This window comes from Neopsephotus bourkii, unplaced genomic scaffold, assembly GCF_033783945.1.
Source record: "Neopsephotus bourkii isolate Nb327-2 ecotype Australia unplaced genomic scaffold, CSIRO-AGI_Nbou_v1 NB_196, whole genome shotgun sequence".
NCBI lineage: Eukaryota > Metazoa > Chordata > Aves > Psittaciformes > Psittacidae > Neopsephotus > Neopsephotus bourkii.
In genome coordinates this window covers 5,557,042-5,578,547 of record NW_026900709.1, presented here as the reverse complement: position 1 = coordinate 5,578,547, position 21,506 = coordinate 5,557,042, and the positions used below count along the sequence as shown (strand labels likewise).

The 21,506-nt window shown below is 44.1% G+C and overlaps 2 protein-coding genes across 3 annotated transcripts in view; one reads left to right on the top strand and one right to left on the bottom strand.

Annotated features, from left to right (window-relative positions):
• Positions 1–21,506, top strand: part of ALS2 (alsin Rho guanine nucleotide exchange factor ALS2) — a 220,606-nt gene that overhangs the window by 140,896 nt on the left and 58,204 nt on the right. For both annotated transcript variants that reach the window (XM_061377805.1, XM_061377797.1), the window contains one exon: positions 19,356–19,475. The gene's annotated coding sequence lies outside the window, so the exon portion shown is untranslated. The remainder of the gene's footprint in view (positions 1–19,355; positions 19,476–21,506) is intronic.
• CDK15 (cyclin dependent kinase 15) overlaps positions 1–21,506 on the bottom strand; it is a gene marked incomplete at its 5' end in the record, with an annotated part of 35,286 nt that overhangs the window by 1,184 nt on the left and 12,596 nt on the right. Inside the window, 4 exon segments of the mRNA XM_061377833.1 lie at positions 4,200–4,339; positions 6,954–7,002; positions 14,746–14,809; positions 19,372–19,459. Of these exon segments, the coding sequence (XP_061233817.1) occupies positions 4,200–4,339; positions 6,954–7,002; positions 14,746–14,809; positions 19,372–19,459 (341 nt within the window).

The following is a 21,506-nucleotide window of genomic DNA, read 5'->3' as shown; positions in this document are numbered from 1 at the left end:
GTCTGTAGGACTTTGTTTCCACAAGTCATGTGGGCCGAACTTTACGCCAGTTGTGCTTTTGCAAGAGCATGAGCTGGGTAGTGAGCAAAGGAAACCTTCCTTCTTTTCCCATCTTCCCTTTCACCCTGTGCTCCTATACAGGGCCCAGCATGGTTTGCTCCAGGCCAGTGCCCAGGGATGAGCTTGAACAGGGCAACATCTCCAGAGGCCTGTGCCCTTGGCACACATCTGCTGTGATGTTGTGATGTGCCTTTCCTGGGGTGGTGGCTTAATGACAGCATAAAAAACCTCAGTGTCCCATCAATACTTAAGCAGACCTACCACTGTGGAGATCAGGCCAGGTAAAGTGAAGGGTGTTTTTCCTGAGTTAAGTGAAGATTTGCTTTATCACTTGACAGAAAAGACTGCTTCTGGGTCAGGAGTGACAGCTCATTTGCTGCTCAACACCAGCTGTGGTTTATTCCCTTATTAAGACACAGATTCATGCATCTTGTGGGAACTTCTCTTTCTAGGTGTCCGTATCTGATTTACAGTGAAGGATATCCATTTGCTGTATACAGAGGTGGCAAAGCATAGAGGAAAAAATATTTAAGTGACTATATAAACTCCTTAGCTATGTAGGAAAACGTAGGCAAACCAGCCAACCCAAACAAGGTGTCCATGAAAGTCAGCTTTTCTTTAGATGTGCCCTGTGGTAACACCTACCAGCGCTGGCTAATTCCAACAGTAGTAGGATTTTTAGAAAGCAATGGCTTACAGCCTTAACCTCCTCATTGCCTATGCTTGCTTTGTAATAGTTTAGATGCGACAGGCGTGAAAATGACAGTGCTCTGTCAGCATCAAGCCTCCCTCCTCCTGCTTCTGAAAAGCTGAATAGCGGGCTGTTTCAGGAGAAAGGCTACAGTGCTATCACCACTGGCACTCTGGTTTTGAACTGCTGGCAGTAGGTAACAATCAGAGACCAACCATACCCAAAAAAGCAGCAAGTCCCTCCTAGTCAAAGCCAGGATCACACCTGTACCGCACGCTATCCTCCTAACAGAGCGCAAGTTGGCCTTGACTTAATAACTAGATGCTAAGCCTACAGTATGCCCAGAGTCAAATGTCTCCTGAACTGTGAGAAAGGTCAGTCCTGAGCCTGGACATCGGTCCAGTGGGAATAGGATCTGAGAAGCCAGCTCAGGCGTCCTTGGCCAATGTGCCTGAGTTGTTCGGTCAGAGCTCTTGCAGTGTTTTCTTGGAAGCGCGCTGGTGCTAACCCTAAATCCCACTGCTCACCCTCCCTACTGGCAAGTCTACTCTGAAGCATTTGTGGGCAGAAGAGAAGGAAAATAAACCAAATCTATAAGTAACAATAATAAGCTGCAATTGTTACTGTGTCTGACTTGCCTGACAGCAGTGAGATACCTTCTCAGAATGCCCTTTGCACTTCAGGACTGACACCGAGTTGAGAGCACGGCTCATGCTTTCTTGATTCAAGGATCTCGTCTGTCTTCCAGGAGTGATTAATTGGACGGAAAACATTCTGCTTTAGCAGGTGGCAAAGGGCTAGACTGAAGTTTTGTCAGAGCTGTTGTAGTGCAGGGTTGCACTACACAAAGATAATTGTCTCAGGATTGGCTGGCAGCAAATGCTCCAGTTTTACAAAAGGTCATCACTGCCACCCCTCAGGCTACTAGTCACAGTGTAAGGAAGATAGAGATTCTCCCGCTCCTGTCCTCTGTTGCTATATCAAGAGGTACTGGTGGCATGTGCAGAATTAAGGACACCAAAATGGTGACTAGAGTTTTAACCTGGGCCTTACCAGCCTTTTATGGCACTAGAGGCACAGGAGTGAGCAGCTCTAAGAGAGGCCCCTCTGCAGACCAGCCCCACTCAGGGCACAGAGAGTCTTCCTCTCTTACAGCATGGGCTGTAAGCAACATATAAGCACATGAGCTTAAGCAAAAGCAACAGCAACCTGGTCCCATCAGCAGGAGCTGACCACTGGGAAGCAAAGAGCCTCATGCTCCCTCTCGTCCTTCCCAGGGGCAGCACCCAGCTTCTATCCATTAGGGTTCCCCTCTGTATTCAGAAACATGACATTTGGAGGGGTACTTATTGAAACACTGATTTCTCCAATTACTTTTTTCCTAGGAATAGACCTTTGAAAAACATTGCCTAGCATCCAGCTTGTCTTAGCAACTTATAAAAAGAACAGTTATGGACAAAATTATTTCTTAAAAATAGAAAATAATTTCTTACTGGAACCTTTTATTTTTCTCAATGTTGTTTCCTTCTTACTCTCTCACACACCTTGGGATCAGCCCCCTCTTCCTTTTACCTTTCATCTCCAGCTCATTCTTAGCCCTTCTGCATTAACTTTCTCCTTCAGAGGATGGGGACTAATAGCCAGCATCCTCCAGAACAAAGTGGGGACAGAATATATATAAAATCTGCACTGTGTTATCATAGCAACAAGAATTTTAAAATGATACAGTGTAATTTGAAAATAGGCTGATGCCAAAGTGATGGAAGAGAACCCATGTCTTACACGATTATGGCAATAGGGATGGCTACATGGAGAATTATTCAGAATTGCCTAATTTTTACAGGCTTAATGAGTCACTCATGAATATGGTCTTGCATGATCATACTGTACTTTTTTTCAACGCTGTGCACTTTGATTCTGCTCCCAACACATTGGTTGCTATGATAACGCCATGCAGTTTCTTGTCCACAAGGTACTTCTTGCCACAATGTGAGGGATAATAAATATGGGATGGTGCATAAACCCAGGTGAAATAAATCTGTCCCCTCTCCGATAGCGTGTTGGAGAGATTGACACATTATGCCAATCTGTTTTCTCATTCCTTCTATTTCTCCTCACTCCCTTTCTCTCACACTGTCTGTCTCTGTACCTGTTTTTTTCCACACACTCTCTCTCTCTCTTGGCACTGACACTTTCATCTTCTCCCTTGGGGATTGGAGATGTCACTGCGGGAAGTGCTTGTCCGCCTCTCCGGCAGCAGCAGAGCCCTGTGGCTTTGACAAACCTCATTTAATTGGGAGGAAGCCAGGAGGGTTTGAAAGAACTGAAACATCCACGAAACTCCTTTTATCAGGCATAATTTAAACTCTGCATGGAAAAAACCCTATATGTATAAAGAAAAGTCAACTTCCCTCCTGCTGTGCGTGCTCCCCTCCTCCCCCCGCGGCACAGGCAGGCTCCTGCGAGATTCCATCTTTTCATTTTTCTAAAAGTGTCAAAGTAGATTTGTGCTCTGTGGCTGGGTGAACAGAAAAGGAATGCAGATGTCTCTCACTCGTGCACATACACACACACAGCACCTTCTGAAGGGCAGCAGTTTGGGAGAGGTGCTAGCTTGCTGCTCCTTCACTTGGGATGTGTCACAGGAGTCAGAAATTAGGTTTTCAAATAGCTTGACAACACACTCCAAGAAGGCTTCTTAATTGCTCCTGTCTTAAGAAAAACACACCAAACTAACTAGTGTAGTGGGTGCCCAGGAGGCAGCAGGGAATGCGAGTGCTCTCTGGACTGGTGCCCAGTAAGAGGGAGCTTTGTCTAGTGAGGACCAGAACCTGTAGCTTGAGAGACCCTTTATTTATTATCAGCTCAGGGCAGAAGAGGCAGACCTGCGTGTATGTAGCTGTGTGCTTAAAAGACAGCAAGGGAAGAAGAAAATAAAGCAGGTAAAACTGAGGGAGGACTGGTGCGACAGGGTATGAGGAACAGCTGTTGTCTCTGAACATCAAAAGGGAGCAGGAGCAGCGGTCCAAGGGAATTGGGGCTAGCACATCATGCCGAACAGCTGGGAATTCAGGACATCAGGAGGGACTAGCATGTGAGTTACACTGAATACACAGTGTGATCGAGCCCAAGGGAAAGCTCTGGGCCCCTAGGGTTACAGAATGGGGGAGAAATGAGCTGTGAAACCATACACACCTCCACTTTCTAATGTACCACTGTGGCAGCCCAACCATGTCCCCTTCTAGTATTAACACAGTGGTCAAGTGGAAGAAAACAGAAAAAGAAGCTGACAAATTTGCAATGGGATGTAAACTTTGCAGCATACAGGAGTGGGGAGGGAGGGCAGGCAGATGCCCAGGTGAATGTCAGAGACTTTCAAAATAACAAGAAACTCACAATAAATAGCATGTGAAGTAGCTCTTAGTGAGATGGAACTGAGTTAACTTACCAGCAGGAACCTCATAGAGCTGAGGAGGCAGAGAGCTGAAGAAACCATGAACAACTGCATCTTGTGCAGAGATCCAGCCTCAGGGGAAGGCTTTAAGCATCCTGGAGGCCAAATCCTCCACTGATGGCACCTTGCTCAGCCTAGGAAAACAGGACAAAAAAAATTAGGATAGGAGGTGAGCATAAGCCAGAAAGCTGGAACTAGAATTTGACCCAGCCCTTCTCAGATCCTGAGACAGATAGTGGAGTGACATAGGGGAGCAGGATAAACTGACCCCAGCTTTATAGTTTCCCAGGACATTTGCTTTTCTGTGCGAGTTTGGTTATATTGGAGTATATGGATACAGGATTTCAGCACATACTCATGCTTTCAGAGGAATTTTGAAAATAAATGGTTATTTTGTGAAAAGAAAGTTGTAAGGAAAAGGGAAAATGCTGCTGAACAGATTATATTTTATGTGTCATAACTGGAATATCCGAGGTTGGTGTTACCAGTTTAGAGCAACAGTGCAAGTGCACAAAACAACCTGACTGGACCAGTGAGCAGACCAGAGGTCAAAACCAAGAAAAAAGTAAAGAAAATGCCATTTCCCCTCTTTCTTCCCTAGTACCAGCCGTGCAGCTGGCTTTAGAATACGTTGATTCATGGAGATGAATCTGTTTCTCAGGATGAGTGCTTAAAATAGATGTAATACACACACGCTCCGTGCCCAGCAATACCAGTGCCAAGTGGCTGCTTTCTAGAGGAGCACACAGCTGGGGACAAGGAAGTGGAAGAGAGAAAACAAACCAACAAGGAAACAAATAAAAATAGTCATTTAGTTTTACAGCTCCTACTTTGCTTGTTTGTTCTGATCATGTTTCAGCATCAGGAGGCCCATCAGAGCATGGCCTGTTGTGCTTCCTCCCTTGGCCCCCACTGGTGCTTCCCCTCCAAGCGACATCAGGCACCGGGCTCCCCTTGCCCCTGCACTCCCCCTCCCTACACAGGACATTTGACATGCTGACATTTCTGTTTTGAGGAGATAAAATGCAAAACAAAAGGAAAGGAAAAAGCACGGAGAGATCCTGAGAAACAGATTTATAAAAGCTACCTGGCCTCACTGTGGTATGTAACTGCTGAATTCTTGCCTCCAGCAAAACAGTTCAAGCCCCTGCTGCCTTGGGGAGCAGGAACTGGACAGGGAGCCAAAGCATCCAGCCAGAGGCTGCTTGCTAGAGCTGCGCATCACTGGATGTACATTGCTGTAGGCTGCTACTGGAGACCCTCTGCCCCTTCTGTCCTGTTGCTTCAGGCTCCCACGCTGGGCAGCAACATAGGTCAGTGCTTCCCACCATGGCTCAAGGCTTCTTTGTGGTGGCTGAGCTCTGCGCAGAGCTCCCTTTTGATTTCTTAATTGGCCATGGAGAGTCATGGCTGATTGGTCTGTATGAAGCAGTTCTTTCCTTCTCAAGAGCTGAGCATGCCAAGGCAGCCATTCGGTCATAGCGGTGTAAGGACTCTGTAACGCAGAGTTGGAGCTGGCCCACATGCAGCCCAGAGCTCTGCTGCAGAGGAGAGTGTCGGTATGGGGCTGTAATGGGGCCTGTCAGGGGATTATGGCCAAAATCCAGAACTGTAACACAGCAGACTTGCAAGGAATATAGTATTTCTTTGTTCAGGCTGAGAGAGGATTCGTTCTGTTCCAGGACCTGTGTTATCAAGGTGTGTTTCTGAAGATGTGTGTGACAATGGCAGGCATTTCAGCAGCCTGTGCTTTGCTGAAAACTGCAGCATGTTTCTTCAGCCATTCAGAACAGTGTCTGGGAAACCCAGCTCTGCAGGCCAGCACACTTCCCTCCAAGCAGGGCTGCATCCCAAGCAATGAGCTGAACAGATAATAAACAACAGTGACGAAAAATGTGGTTACATCCTCAAAGAATTTTTGATTCTTGACCTGTGCATGAACACAATCCTGAGAACACAGCTCTGTCTAATCTTTTCCTATGCATCTATAAAGGCTGTTGTATGCCTCTAAATTAGCACTGGGAGGGGGTTTGATTTTACTGACTCACTGAGCTAGGATAGGGCGCTTTGACTGATCAGATATTTGTTTCACTGATACGTAAATACATTATGTATATGTGTGTGTGTGCATTATGTATTCATGCACGTATGTGCACATATATAAGCTTAAAAATACTCCCTCTTCTAGCACACTAGGGAGTGATTGGGTGGTGTTGGTGTGCGTGGTCAAGCCAAGGTATGTAACCATGGCCACAGCCTCATAGCTTTTGTCCTCTGAGGAGTGATTTTTTCCCCTCCTAACTAATCATAAGATTATTTCATTGTCTTGTGAAAATGCCATCCTAGCACATCTTCCTTACCGCTGTTGAGCAACATCCCTACAATCTGTTTCCAGAAATGAAAACCGGGACAGAGCAAAGTCTCTCTTCAGTCCGGTTAAGAAGGCCTGTGAAAGTATGACGCTCTGGACTCAATTGTGTCCTGAGAAAAGCTGCTCGTAATGTCATTGAATCACTGCTTATCTGAGAATAATCACTACTCCTCAAAGCATAATAAACCCACTATGTGCCCACCTGCACCACAATCTCTCAAAATCAGGTGCTTAACTGATGTTAGATCTGCTTGTTACTACAGAGCCACCCAGCTCTTCCTGAGCTTGCCAAAAGAGCTCGTTTCAAGTTAAATGATTGCATAAAGAAACAAATAAACCCAGAGGTGATTTTGACATTGCCATTATAGGTAGCTTACCTGTCACAGATGACTTGGAGCCTCTGAGGTCTCCTGGAAGCAGCCACTTCTTGAAAGTGTAATATGCAATCACAGGATTAAATGAAAATCAAGCCACAAACCATTCTTTTAGCCTTTTCGAAGAACGTGTGCTCAGAATTTCAAAGGGACCTATAGAATCTGTCATCTTAGTATTTATAAATATACATTATTCCTATAGGACTTGAGTACCAGCACTGATGTTAATAAGGCTGTTCCAGTTCTGTAACCCTTTCTTTTCATACATCTGTGAATATAGGCCTTGGGCCCCCTTCTGTTGCTGTGTGAGTCTTAGATTTGGCTTCAATAAAAGCAGTATCAGTCCCTAAAGCCTTTACATGAAGGAAGCAGAAAGAGGTTTGCAGGCCTGAATCCCCAGCAACTGTCTTGGCTTGCTTGCTTCATGTATTGCCCTGTGCACACATACGGCTTTTATGCATTGATCTGGCAAAAAGAGTGGAGCCAGAGCAAAGACACTTGGGTCCCACTCTGTTGTCCACTGCTCTTGCTGTCAACCCCTCACTAAGTTTATTGTTTATTATCAAATTAACCTTTTCCATACAGGCTTTGTGCTTACTGATTCAAACATCTCTACCAGATTGGAACGTTGCGGGGTTTGCAGTTTTGGGAAGGCTGTGTTGTTGTTGCCAGTTTTCAAGGACACATTTCTAAACATTGTGGAAAATGTAGACAAATACATTCTTCAAATGTTTTCTTATAAAGCATGGGCATTCTCAGGCTTAGATATCAATGAATGGCTTAAGCCTGGAAGATTTCCCTTAGAGATGAACAAAGACATTTTCTTGCATCAGAAAGGCTGTAATTTCTACCAGCAACGTTTTCCTGAGTACCATTTCTGACAGTGCTCAAGCAGGAAGGGTGGTGTCAACCTCTCTTCAAGCCCAGCCCAGACAAACATTCCCCATGGCAGCAAGACCACCAGAAGGCAAGCGACACTGGTCTGTTGCCAGTAGATTTGGTGCTTGGCTGAGGCTTATGCTGCACCATCGGAGAGCATCTGTCCTCCTTTCCTGCCCAGAAGCATCCCCCACATCATTCAGGGACAGAAGTTGCTGGCTGTGGGCAAAGCAGGGGTACCCTCTGCCTTCACCTGCATGGCCATTTCCAGAGTGCCAGGCCCAGGGGCTCAGTCAGTCAGTGTCTGACTTGATGCACAGTTTGTTAAAGTGCAAATGACTGAACTTCCAGCACTTAACCTTTCCAGCAGCAATCTTTCACCATTAAGCCAGGCAAGTAGGTTGTTAAACCTGTCTATCACAGGGTAAGTAACAGTTCACAATTGAAGTGTTCTCCAACACCCAAATACTAAGGTAATTGCTAAGCAGTAAATGGCAATATAACCTGGGATGGGATTCATGACAGTTTAGGTGCCAGAGCACTGAAATTATTGCAATAGCTAGAAGTTATATATTAGTATCTTGAATAGCCCCTTCCCAAATCAGTCACGAGGATTAACTCTGGCAGAACATTCATCTTGGACCACTAATAACATTTTCTCTGGATCCTCTTTCCTTCATTTTGCCCCCTTGACTGTAATAAAAGTATAGAAATAAATCGTCCCTATTGAGTAGAGATGTAAAGTTTCCAGGCAGAATAGAAGAAAAACAATTTTTTAAAAAATGGTTTGGAAAAGCATAAGATGTTTTTTGTATGAGGCAGAAATTTTTACCCCTTCGCAGAGCTGGCCAGAAACTTTCAGATGTTGTAACTTTCTGCCAGAAAATTCTGATTTGTGAGATGGAAACCTTCCGTGACAATATATCAATTTCCTTTAATATTTAATAAAAATGTCAAGGTTGTACTTCAACTCTACTGAAATCTTTTAACATTAATGTCCTTTAATGAGTTTAACATAAAAGTTAAAAAGTGCACATTCAGTTGAGAACAGCAGGGCAAAACGTTTCAGTGATATCTAAGTGAAATGTCACTGGTTTTGTGGAGCGCATTTTCCGGATTAACATTCCAAAGAGGAAGCAAGATTTTCTTTACGTTACAAATAGGAACATCAGTTTGCTTACTGGGAACTGGGAGGAATACCTGAATTAGAGTCTTTGCTGTCTCGAGCAAGCCTCTTGACTTAATTTATCATTTATATAACAAGGAGATTAATAATTATCTACAAGGGGTAGCATAAGAGCCAGCGAGCCAACTACTGCTATCCCTGTCCAAACACATCTCTCAGTGGAGAATTCTGCTTGAGTGAAGACTGCCAGACTTGCCACTTTGAGTAGACAGAGCTTTGATTATAAATGGAAGACATGGGTAAGAAAACAGTATGTCTGTGCTCAAGGATTTAATGTAGTTAACTAATCCACTTTAAATCAGTTCAGATTAATCTCCTGACTGACCCCATATAGACAAGCCCTTAGAGAACGCTGAGGCCCCTTTGTGTTGAACAGGGTTAAGAACAGAGCAGTAAATATTTCCCTACTGTAAGATTAAGACCAACCTAAATTGTAAACCAATGTAAACAGCTACTCCTTAAAGAAAAGAGATGAAGAATATTTAGATATAATTCCAAAAAGTGGATGAACTACTGAATTATTTGTCTCATAGTGATGATATAGACATAAAATGATGGGATTGTATAGGGCTGATTGGCTTTTTTAACAGTAAGTGTAGATCTGAAAGGTAGCACTTGGGTTTGTTACTCTCTATGCAAGGCAGTGTGTGCTAATAAGGAAATACCTTCCTATATGAAAACCCAGGTGGAAGTGGCTAATGAACTGATAATGAGGCAAGCAAGCCAGAGGACAAAAGTTAAACTTCCCTAATTGATGAAGAGAGAGAAAGAGGATGCCAAGTGCTGCTGGATGAAGGCGCTGGGGTTGCAGGCTCACAGAGAAAATTTCTCTCATTAGTGAAATCTCTGTGGCTGCAGGACAGAAGAAGAGCTCTGTCTGTGTGGCAGGCTGGAAACTGCAGCCTGTGCCCACTGCCAGACAGATAGGAAGTTTCCCTACAGTCTAGCCAGCACATACATTACACCTTGGTTACAGTGCTGTTCTTCCCTTTAGGATCAAAGCCACCTGCAGTTTATTATGACAATAAAAATTTCATCGGTTTAGAATTCAGTTTCCAACCATCCCATTTGTTAAATGAAGCATCAGCATAAAAAGTGAGATAAAAAAAGAGCACTCCGAGTGCAGACCTCATCTGCATTCTCAAAAATGTCATTTGAAGTTTGCTTTTCACAGCCTGCTGCTCGTTGCCTCCATCTGCTGGTGACATTTTGGAAACGCAACAGATACTACTTGGGAGCAGATCTTGATGCTGGAAAGCTTCTAAATCTCATTCAGCATAGCAAAGCCTGCAGATATGAGAAAAAGAAACACCAGGCTTGATTTAAGTCATTGCTGCATTTGAAAAAAGCCAGTGTAAAACCTGTGGCTGCTAAGTGATATGATACTATGTGGCATAGTGAACTTATTAGTCAGCCCGTGTGATAAATCAAGGAGTAAAGCTCACTTATAGTGAGTCCATCATGTTATAAAGAAATACACAGTGTTTCCCACCCTGTGGAATCCAAATCTCAGAAAAAGGAAACAAAAACTAACTTGGTACATTGGGTGCTCCAATATTCCCAGTTTGGCAAAAGCACTAGCTTAATGTCATGGGCTGTGATTCCTAATCCTTTCCTGCCCTTGACCCCTGCTGTCTAGATTCAAACTTGTAACCATTAATGGGGCTGGATCAAAACACTGGCCTTCTGGTGTCACCAATGGTGTTTAGAGGGGATTTAAACTCACTGCTTTTCAGTGCAGTGAAATGAACACAGCAGTAGATTAATGCAAGGATTTGAGCTCACACAGCATGAGAGCTTTCAAAAATAGTGTTAACAGAGCTACAACTGCCTCTTTCAGGGGAAGCAAAATGAGGGGAACAGAACAAATGAACAAACACAGGGCAAAGCCTTGTCGCTATGGGCTGAGCCTGGGGAGGCAGGAGGAGGGCCAGCAAGTATGCTGATGCATGGGGCAGGAGGTCTCCCAACCCTTCATGTTTTGCAGGAACTGGTTCTCAAGACAGGACTGAGGTAAATCCATGCTTTCAGGCCCCACGGCTGCATGTAATTCCCTACCCCAAGTGTCTCTCCTGCAGGGAGGAAGCAAGATCACAAACTGTTGGGCTGGCCATGGAAGAGTTGCTCACCCATCCTTCCTGTTTGCATGGGGGCAGGCGTAGGTTGAGACTTTGTCAAACTGTAGGCAATGGGCATGAGCCACATTTCTAAACTCTCTTGTGCAAGAAGACACAGGGACATAGGGTGGTCAAATACTCCCTTGCACATTTCACCCTTTGCCAGTTGCCCACAGAAGGGGCAGGGGAACTGCTCTTCCTCCAGTTGCCTGGTGTGTGCCTGGCTCACAGAGCCCACAGCCCATGCTGTATCTCCTCTTCAGACTCTGCAGCAGGATGTACTCAAGCCCACAGGAGTGACAGGAGAACATCTAAAGGTTTCCATCTTTCATTTCAAAGATTCCTACTAACCCACCTGGTCCAGGAACCCTTCCAGTAACAACCTCAGTCTGGGGCTGAGCCTACAGTGCTGAATCCAGTGGGAGTTTTGCCATCAACTTCAATGAGAATGGGATCACACCTCGGTGCTTTGTTTTGCCCATGTTCATTCCTTGCCGCGGGCGGGAACCTGTTTGTTTGTTTGCTGCCTGCACTCACAGCGAACATCAATAGGACTAGCTGAAAGCATTCAAGCCATCAGATTGGGGAAGGCTCCAAACTTTGTTTGCTTATCTGAACCGTCCCAGGCACACAGATTCCCACAGCTGGGATGGAAACAATCTCGAGAGAGGTTTTCTCAGGCAGACTCCACAGCTTTCACAAGGGCTGAGCGTGTCCTGGAGCGGGAAACAGTACTTGTGCTTCAGGGAGGAGAGGGGAAGTGCACAGGAGCATGTGAAAGCCAAATAACTTTAAACAAAGAGACTTATTTGCCTTCTTACCAACAGCCCCATCAAAAACCGACTTGATTTTGTTCACGACTAGACCAGCCTTCTATGACTAACCTTCTTCTGTCCAGGCTGGTTTGTATAATCCAGGTGTGAGCCAAGTGCTTGGTTCCAGTATGTGGCTGCAGCAGCTTGGTGCCCCTTAGGCAGGCTCTGAGGAGGGGAAAAGGATGTTGCCTCTCCAGCTGGAACACCTACTGCCCAAAACACTGGTGCAGCATCCCTCCCCGTGTGTTTGCTAGCATGGTGGGAAGTTCCTACAGGAAGGCGTCATCCGACTCCTGCATTTCTGTCTGATCCAGCCACAGAAAGGCACCAGCATCACAGGTTTACAGAACAGCACAGGTCAGTTCTGCCCCACTGGAGTCCATTAGGGAAATATTCTATCAATCCTGAAAGCCATGCCAAGTGCAAGGTCCTACACCTGGGTCAGAGCAATCCCAGGCACAGCTACAGATTGGGCAGAGAAGAGATTCAGAGCAGCCCTGCGGAGAAGGACTTGGGGGTGCTGGTCGGTGAGAAAATGAACATGAGCCGGCTTCAGTGTGAGCTTGCAGCCCAGAAAGCCAACCGTATCCTGGGCTGCATCAAAAGGAGTGTGACCAGCAGGTCGAAGGAGGTGATCCTGCCCCTTTACTCTGCTCTCGTGAGACCTCACTTGGAGTATTGTGTGCAGTTCTGGTGTCCTCAACATAAAAAGGACATGGAACTGTTGGAACAAGTCCAGAGGAGAGCCACGAGGATGATCAGGGGACTGGAGCAGCTCCCATATGAAGACAGGCTGAGAAAGTTGGGGCTGTTCAGCCTGGAGAAGAGAAGGCTGTGTGGAGACCTCATAGCATCCTTCCAGTATCTGAAGGGGGCCTATAGGGATGCTGGGTAGGGACTCTTCATTAGGGACTGTAGTGATAGGACAAGGGGTAATGGGTTAAAACTTAAACAGGGGAAGTTTAGATTGGATATAAGGAAGAAATTCTTTACTGTGGGGGTGGTGAGGCACTGGAATGGTTTGCCCAGGGAGGCTGTAAATGCTCCATCCCTGGCAGTGTTCAAGGCCAGTTTGGACAGAGCCTTGGGTAACATGGTTTAGTGTGAGGTGTCCCTGTCCATGGCAGGGGATTGGAACTTGATGACCTTAAGGTCCCTTCCAGCCCTAACTATTCTATGATTCTAACTCATTTGAAAAATGCTTAAGATGACTAGACTTGTCTTTACTGGAGCTGTTTCCATGCTGCCTATGTGCCTGTCCTCTCCCTCACAGTTCTTCCATGGGCACCCTCCACAGCAGCAGCCAGCACTGCTATTCAGACAAAATAGAGCTAAGCAGGAGTCATTATTCAGGGCAGTTCTGGGCACTTACACATTCTCTGTATTAGTTTCTTTGCTTATGTAGCCTTAATGCTTTCACTTTCAGGCTGTCCCTCTATATAGCACTGGGATACCTAATCATCATCACTGAGTTTTTAGCCTAGTATGAGCAGATGACTGGCATAGAAAAAATTCTTTGTGATCATTTTGTCCCACACGTGAGCAATTCTTCCCTTCCAGACTGCCCTTCCCAACTTGTAGACTATACTCAGCCAAGCCTTCAACAACTTAGAGGAGAAAGTGCTTCCTCCAGCTGTCTGCTCTGTGCTTGCTCCCTATCCAAATTAAACTTGCTGTGGACAGCGACACATTCCCATTTCACGCTGGTTTGATTAATGTGTCTCAGCTAATTGTGTGAAGGAGACCAGGTTATTGTTCAGCCAATCATGGCTACCATGTGAAAATGGGGGCTGTTTAGTGTTCATGCACCAGAATCAAAGGAGGGGCATCTTCGACTGGGTCACAGAGCAACACCCACTTCTTTGAAAGGATGTTACTATGCTCTACTAAACCTGTAAACCTCTTGCTCAAAGCACATCTTCTCCCTCCTCCTCTCCCCCTCCTCTTTCCCCCCCCCTCCCGTCCAGATAGACAGGCTCCCCCCACCACTCTCTTAGGTTAGGAGTGAGAGAGAATGGCTAGATTGTAGATGGGTAGATTTTACATTCTAGGGTTTTTAATATTTCACTTTTATATTTCTCTTCCAGAATGATCCTGCTGAGAGACTGAGAATCAGTGCTCATCATTTCCCCCTCACTGACACTTGAATATATTTTCCCAAGAGAAAACATTAAACAAAAAGAGAAAGAGAGAAAGGGAGAGAGAGAGGGAGAGGGGAGAGAAAGAGAGAGAGAGAGATGGCTTTTCAAAGCATACTTCTCAACCTGCCCACATCAAAATAAGAGACAACTGGCCCTTTGAAGTCCAGGACACAGACTTCTCTACCAGCCCATGTGGAAATAAAAGAAGCCAGCTTTATAAATCACAAAGATTTCTTACCTTGCCCACATCAAAATCTGGGACAGTGACCTTTAAAAGCGAGGTTTAAAGGCCCCCAAACCAATCTACATAAAAATAAGGAGAGTTCAGATAAACTGTGTCTCCTGGTACCTGTTAGTTTTCTCAATCTGCACCAGGAGACAGTGGTCCTTTGCACTGAGGAGTAGAGAATATCAACATTGTCAGCACTTGCAGCAATGAAATCTTCCATCAGCCTAAGATACACCCAGTGCTCAGTTAAGCAACTGCCACACATGTACCTTTGCTTGCATACTAGGCCAACCCCAATATTGTTGTGGGTCCTACAACACCACTATCATAAATCAGCTCAAGGGATTTAGTAACACTGAAGCGCAGGATTTGAGTGGCTAGTGAGTGGCTCAGAGATAAAGTTGGCATTCTTGTGAGTTAAATCCTACCTGGGTTATAGCTGGGGACCTTGGAAAGTCCTGGCCAGGTGTCCTCAGTTGGGACCCCCAATATCTATGCAAAAGGAGAAAGAGAGTGAGAAGAGCAATAACCTCTATTTGCCAATACTCTGCTTTTGTGTGGAGCTGGAGAAATCAGTTTCAATGAAGAGAGACTCTCCTTTTCTGTAAATCAGGCACGCTTTCACACGCCCTGCACATAAAGGACATGGACATTTTAGCACTTGATTTTATAGCAGAAAAGGTCCTGCTGAGATGGAACGTTATTGCTGCTGTAAACACCAGTGAAGATGTACACATCTTCACTGCCAGATTACTCCTGCATGTGTTTGCCAACCCATAGGTCACTGCTGAAGCTGTCCTCCTGCACCAGACCTGCACTGAGGACTTGTTCTGCCTGCTTGCACTGGCAGCAGCCAATATGCTCAGCAGCAGCACGTGCTGTGAGCTGATGGAAAACCCTGCCATTCTGAGGTGAAAAAAGAGGTGGCATGCAGGTCTACAGCAGGTAGTACAAGGCAGTCATGTCTCATCCTGAAGTGTCCAGAGCTTCTGCAGTGTCTTTGGCCTTTACTGTGAATTGTGGTCTTCAGAAGTAGGTCCTCATGGAGCAAAGTCTGGGCCAATAAAGCCTCCTTCAACCTTATTTTAGTTGCTGGAATGTGTGAGATCAAGCATATCTGGATTTCTGTGATGGCTGCGGTTGTGGATATTTAGTGTTATTATTTACCACATGCAAAGTGTGTTGTGCCTACTGATATGGATGAGTTGTGCTAAGGTGGTAAAGCTACATATTTCAGAAGAGTTCACAGCATGTGATATGGTATTATAAATCGGTTCTGCTCACTCCAACTATTCAAAGCTTATCATTCAGACAACCCACAATATTATCAGATTTCCTTAAAAAACAGTGAAATTGTAACATGAAAAATGTCAAGGGTTTTTATTTGGCTTCTCTTCTCCAACATTAGATTTGTCTCACATTAGTTATACTTTGCATATGATAGACAGCTCCTTTTCCTTAAAATGAAAGCTGAGATATATGATATTGGCCTCACAGAAACTTGTGATAAGATTGCAAGAAAACAGGCATCATTAAAGAAGGAAGAAATACAAAGCCTGGTTGTTGCAGTTGTTATGCATCTGGTAGCTGATTGCTTTTCTCACAGCTGGGAAACAGCTGTGAGGACAATTACAGCTACCTGGAGAAGATAGCCACAAGCAGGGACTTTGTGTTACAGCTGGCACAGATTAGCATGGTGGTCTTTGGGGCTCAGCCATGTGAGGATATTGGAAGGTGGCATGCACTGGGGGTAATTTGACAGGTCTGGATAAGGCTGCATTCTTGACTGGTGTGTGCACCATGCAAGTAGGGCAGTTCTGCACAAAGTAAACTCTTGAGCATGCACAGGAAAGAGAGAGTTAGAATTTGATCCCGACTCCAGGATTTGCTCTCTTTTGCTATCCTGGTATCTTTCTGAGAAGCCACAGCAAAACCTCTAAAATATTCTGCATTGAAAATCCAGGTGTGTGTTCTGAAGTTCCACCTCTGCATACATCTGGGCCCTTGTTCTTCCGGTTTCTTGTGAGCCGTCAGGCATCAGTTCAAAGGCATCAGAGGGAGCTGAGGAAGTTCATGACATAGTAAAACCATACTCTCCAGCATCAGGTCAGCACTCTGCCTCTCTCTCTTAGTGAAGAATTTAAGAAAACAGTTATTCATGCATCTTGTACTTTATGTGTAAAGTTTTCAACAAACGCTTACATTTTGCTAAGTTGAGGTATGAAACTATTCAGAGCACCAATCACTGAGTGCTATATGAATATGTATTTATATTTTCCAAGTCATTTCTTTACAAAAGATGCTATTCCAACCCATGAATTTGAATCTGTTTTTTTAATTTCCAAGATAATGGGGCAGGTGATTTGTTTTTTCCTTTTCTCTTTTCCCCCTAGACCTTTAATAAGAATCCTTGCCAAATCAGACTATGAGTTATATTTATCTAATTGAAATTAATTATACTCTGGGGATGGGTTTATCTGGTGTGTATCTGCCCTAAATCTAGCTGTTAACTCTCTGGTCCATGCCATTACACTAAGCAAAACAGTTCCTCTGTACTTGCTGGTCTGCCATGCTCCTGCATGCATGCACTTTTTACTAGAGTGAACGGTCTTGGTGCAGCTCAGTTCAGTCCACTTTGGAAGGGGCATAGTTGCAGCCAGGGCTGTATTTACAATGCCTGTATTTCAGCAAGCACTTTAAATTGGTGTAAATCATTGTCCTCTCTTTACCCTCTTAACTGCTTGTTTCTCTTGTGATGAACCACCTAAAGAAATCAACCTGCCTGATTTTGCTCAGTTTTGTTGGGAAGTTATATTTTATGTTTTACATAGAGAAGCCTTGTAGCCATTCATTTGTCACTTGTCACATGTTTGGTTGAGCCGCAGAAGCATGCTGCTGGTATGCCGCAGCCTAATCCAGCCCACATGAGGTCCTCAGCACAATGCTAATCAATAAGATGGAGGTTTGGAATGCAAAACCTATGCCTGATCTCTTGAAATGTGAATGATGGATCTTAAGTTTGTCAGGTTTGTTTACTCTCCATCCCATGGCAGAACTGGAGACACTGCAGTTCGTATCCCCTCAGGCCATACTTCCATAACTAGCACTTCCATAACTAGCACTGCCAGCTCCTTCCTCTTTGTCCCCTTCCCATTTACCTCTGCTCCTGTGTCATCCCTTCAGGAGTACTACTGCTTAGGCAGCCAGATAAATGAACTGTAAAAAGAAATTGTTCTTGTTTAGAGTAACCCAGCGGGAAAACCAAGTTACAGGTTCCCCGGTTCATGTAGCCCCACATGTGAGTGGTGACACAGGAGCAGGAATGAGCAGCCATGGACACAGAGGGGGGATGAAGACTGCTTAAGCTGGCACTTGCTTCTGGAAGAAATATTGGTGAAATTGCAGTTAGTCAGTCCTGATGATTCAACTGAACAAACACAACTCATAGAATGAGGATTTGCCAGCCATATACCTACACAGTGTCTGAACCACCAGTCCTACGTGGGGATAAGCATGCTGGGTGATACAGACTCGTGCACACAAATCCAGACAGTCTAAATCAGTGCAGGGTGCCTCCATTATTAGTACATGAAAGGAACTGACTACTAGAAAACAGTAGGAATCCCCATTCTGAACCTCAGACTCGGCAAAATATCTCAAGTTAGCCATCGAAAGCCTCTAAGGAGCTTTGAAATCTTGGCCTAACACAGAGCTTCATTCCAGGCTGTATAATAACAGAAAACCTCCTGTGAAAGGCACTAATTATTTCATGGCTCTTAAAGCTTCCTCATGATTTTTAAATAAGTTTGTTTTTTTTGCCTTCTATAGCACCAATCCTATTAATCACGGTATTAGTTATAATACCGGAGAAATGACGATAGGGCTCTAACCTTCCAACTGCAAAACCACAGGAAATGTATCCAGAGATTTCAGAGCTGTAAGTGGAAGGATATCCTTCATTCACACTCTGGGAAATTCAACTCTGCCCTGGCTTTGAACTCTATTAATTGGCCACATACAGATTCCCCCCCCAGTAATTCTGGGTTTTTTTCTCTACAAAAGAGAAATTCAGCATTTATTTAAATGGACTGAACTCAAGACTAAAAACTGGTCCCACCTGTCTGACTTTTTATCACATTCTAGCTGAAAGCAGAGAGGAAAACCAGGCAGGAGTGTTTCTGGGTGAAGGGATTAAGAAGAAAAAGTCTGACTTACACAGACTTGAGGCTATAAAGTCCTTTCTCACAGTTTTCTGTTCTCTTTGAAAACCCATGTTTGGGAAACACTCTGTGCAGAAAAATAACTCCTTAGGAGGACATGTGAAAGGGCAGACACCTACAGCAAAATCCAAGAGGAATGTATAGGCTGAACTTCCTGTTAAGTCAGTAACAGGGTCAGCAATGAAGGAACATACAGAATCCACTAGTGCTTATAACTGCCTCAATTCTACCAAACTGCACTAAGGACATGGCTCTGTGTTTCAGTTTCCCCAGCAGAAAAAAAGGGCTTAAGAGGCTCCTGAATCTGTCTGCTCTCACTCACTGCTGCCTTTATAAAGTAATTTCACACTTTCCATTATGCCAAAGCAGTCTCTAGGGCTGCACCATAAACTGGATGATACAAAATGTTCCAAGTTAAGGATTTCTGAAAAACCTCAGGGTTTTGCCATTTTCAAGGTAGTTTAAGAGCAGTATTAGTGCTCTTTTGTGAGAATATGGTGTTCTGTATCCTACAGTAAGTAATGGATTTAACAAGAAGGAATAGAATCTGCAGTACCTGCACACCTTTTATGCCTTCTTCAATTTGATGTCACTTTAATTGGCTTTAAATTTTTGATGAGATGACAAACATCAAAGGAAAGTCATTTGATATACTTCTGTGTCTGTGAGAAACTTGCCACATAGAAAATGGGTTACAAAGTCTGCTATGAACTTGGCAGATTGGACCAAATTATTTCTGATATTCACGGGACCTATTTTAGGACTTAAAAATTAAGTAGGGAGCTGGAGCAGCAGACTCTTTTTCTCTCCCATTTCAGGGTATATTTTACTCACCTTCCAGATCTTCAGTCCATGAGTACCAGAAGTTCCTGCAAATACTGGCTGGCCCTGGATCATTTCAACAAATACACAGCCTGCACTCCTGCAAGAAAAACAAGGTATTAGCTCGTTCACATGCATGACATACATTGTATGATTGTTGAGATGGGCTGGGGAGAGATGAAGATAGGCAATTGTTGGAATGGAAATTTAGAAATCCTGACTTGTAAATGCAAAAATCCTGATAGAAGCTGTAAACCTTATACATATTGCAGCTCAAGTCTGAAAGGTACCAGTCTGATGTGTAGGTATTGTATACCCACCTCCTGTCACTCTAGTGTGAGTGTGTGTGTGTGTGAAGCAAGGCCGGATGCAGAGTGTCTGTATATACATAAATACAAGCTTCAGTGAAGACTGATGTACTCCTACAGCATGGTGGTAGGCAAGATGTAGCATTATTAAAAACTCTAACGACTGTGGGAAGTCAGGAAGGTTTCCTTTGGGAAGGGACATATCTTATACCTCCCTCAACACTGTTCTAAGCACTTGCAACTGGCTTCTGCTCAAGTTTTATGTAGTATTGTTAACCTCATCCAAGTCCTACAGATTGAAACACTTGAATTAAAAGCTGACAAGTCAAACAGCATGGGAACAGACCAGGTCATTCACATCCCTCCAGGATTATAGAGAAGAGTAAAGCAGTCAAAATTCCATACAAGTCTGTTGCCATCTCCTTTTTCTCATCAGCACCATCCACTAACTCACACACACACACACACACACACACACCCCTTCACCAGCAAGACAAGACAGGTGATATCCTTTGAAAATAAACCCACTAAACACTGGTTTGTTTTTTTTTCCAGCACCAAACAATTTGTTTCAGGTCTCTTTTAATTGACCCTGTTACAAACCCATCCAAAAAGCTGGTTGCAGCAGAAGTCTGTGGAATACTAGGTTGTTTACATGAGGAAAAGGTGCAAAATCAGAGTGATAACAGTAGGAAAGATAAATAGGGAAGTATTGCACACTTTATAGGCTTGAAGAACACATTAGAAGCAGAAAGAACCCAGAGGTACTACCCACTAGAATGGTTTTTCCTTCAGGAGAAATTAGCTTTTCACTGGAAAACTGAAGGCAAGATTTCATTGCATAAAGAACTTGGTGACAACAGCAAATTAAAGTATTCTTAAGTTTCATGCCATCCCCCACTTTTCATTTGTGCCAGAGCAAACCAGCCAGTTAAAAAAAACCACTAAACCCTGCAAGAAATGCTTAATTATATTTAGGTGAATTAGTCCTATTGGTAATAATGATGAGGAGTTGTGGTCAGGGTAGACTTACCTTTTGCAAATATTTCCGTATCTTATTGTATGGTGTAAAACTCTGCTCATTTACTTTTTCATCTTTTTTTCCCAAACTTTTTCTGTGTTTCCCATCTTTTCACTATGCCCCATCTCAACTTTTCAGGTTTCAGTATTAATCTTTGTTTATAGCAAATTTGGGTCCTTTCAGCTCAAATATTGAAAACCCAGCTTTGACTAACAGGCTCTGAAAGTATTATTTTCACTTGCTAAGCAACAACTGCTAAACTCTTCTAGTCATCTCTACTGCTGTGTTACACCTTGCACCTTGTTTTTGTACTACTATAGATGCTTTTCCTACCTGGCTGTGGTCACTTGAGAGCCTGGCATGTGACTCATCTGCAGTATTTTAGCCATGCTTGTACATCAGGTGATGCCAAGCCCGTTTGCAGATCCGTATCTAATGCTGTTTTCACAAACATCTCTGCTGCACTTTGCCTTGGTTTCCTATATCCTAACCTGCTAACACTGGGTCCTGTGAGCTTAGCTGATTACTTGTTTAATGCTTTTTCAGGATGCAGGCACCATGGAACTTAACCCACAGCTTTTGCAATATAGGGGTTTTTTGTGTTTCATAGCACTACAGATCACTAGATATGATTCTGGAGCCCACAGATTGATTCTACTGAGACCAGTGTCATACCAAACCCTCTGGGGTTTCTTCACAGCTGATGTATGTGCCCAAATCACTCACCCTATTTTGCAACTACAGGGCTGCTGTAATCCACTGATTCTATTGCACAAGTTTAATTGCATGTGGTCAAAGCAATTTAGGTATTCTTGATT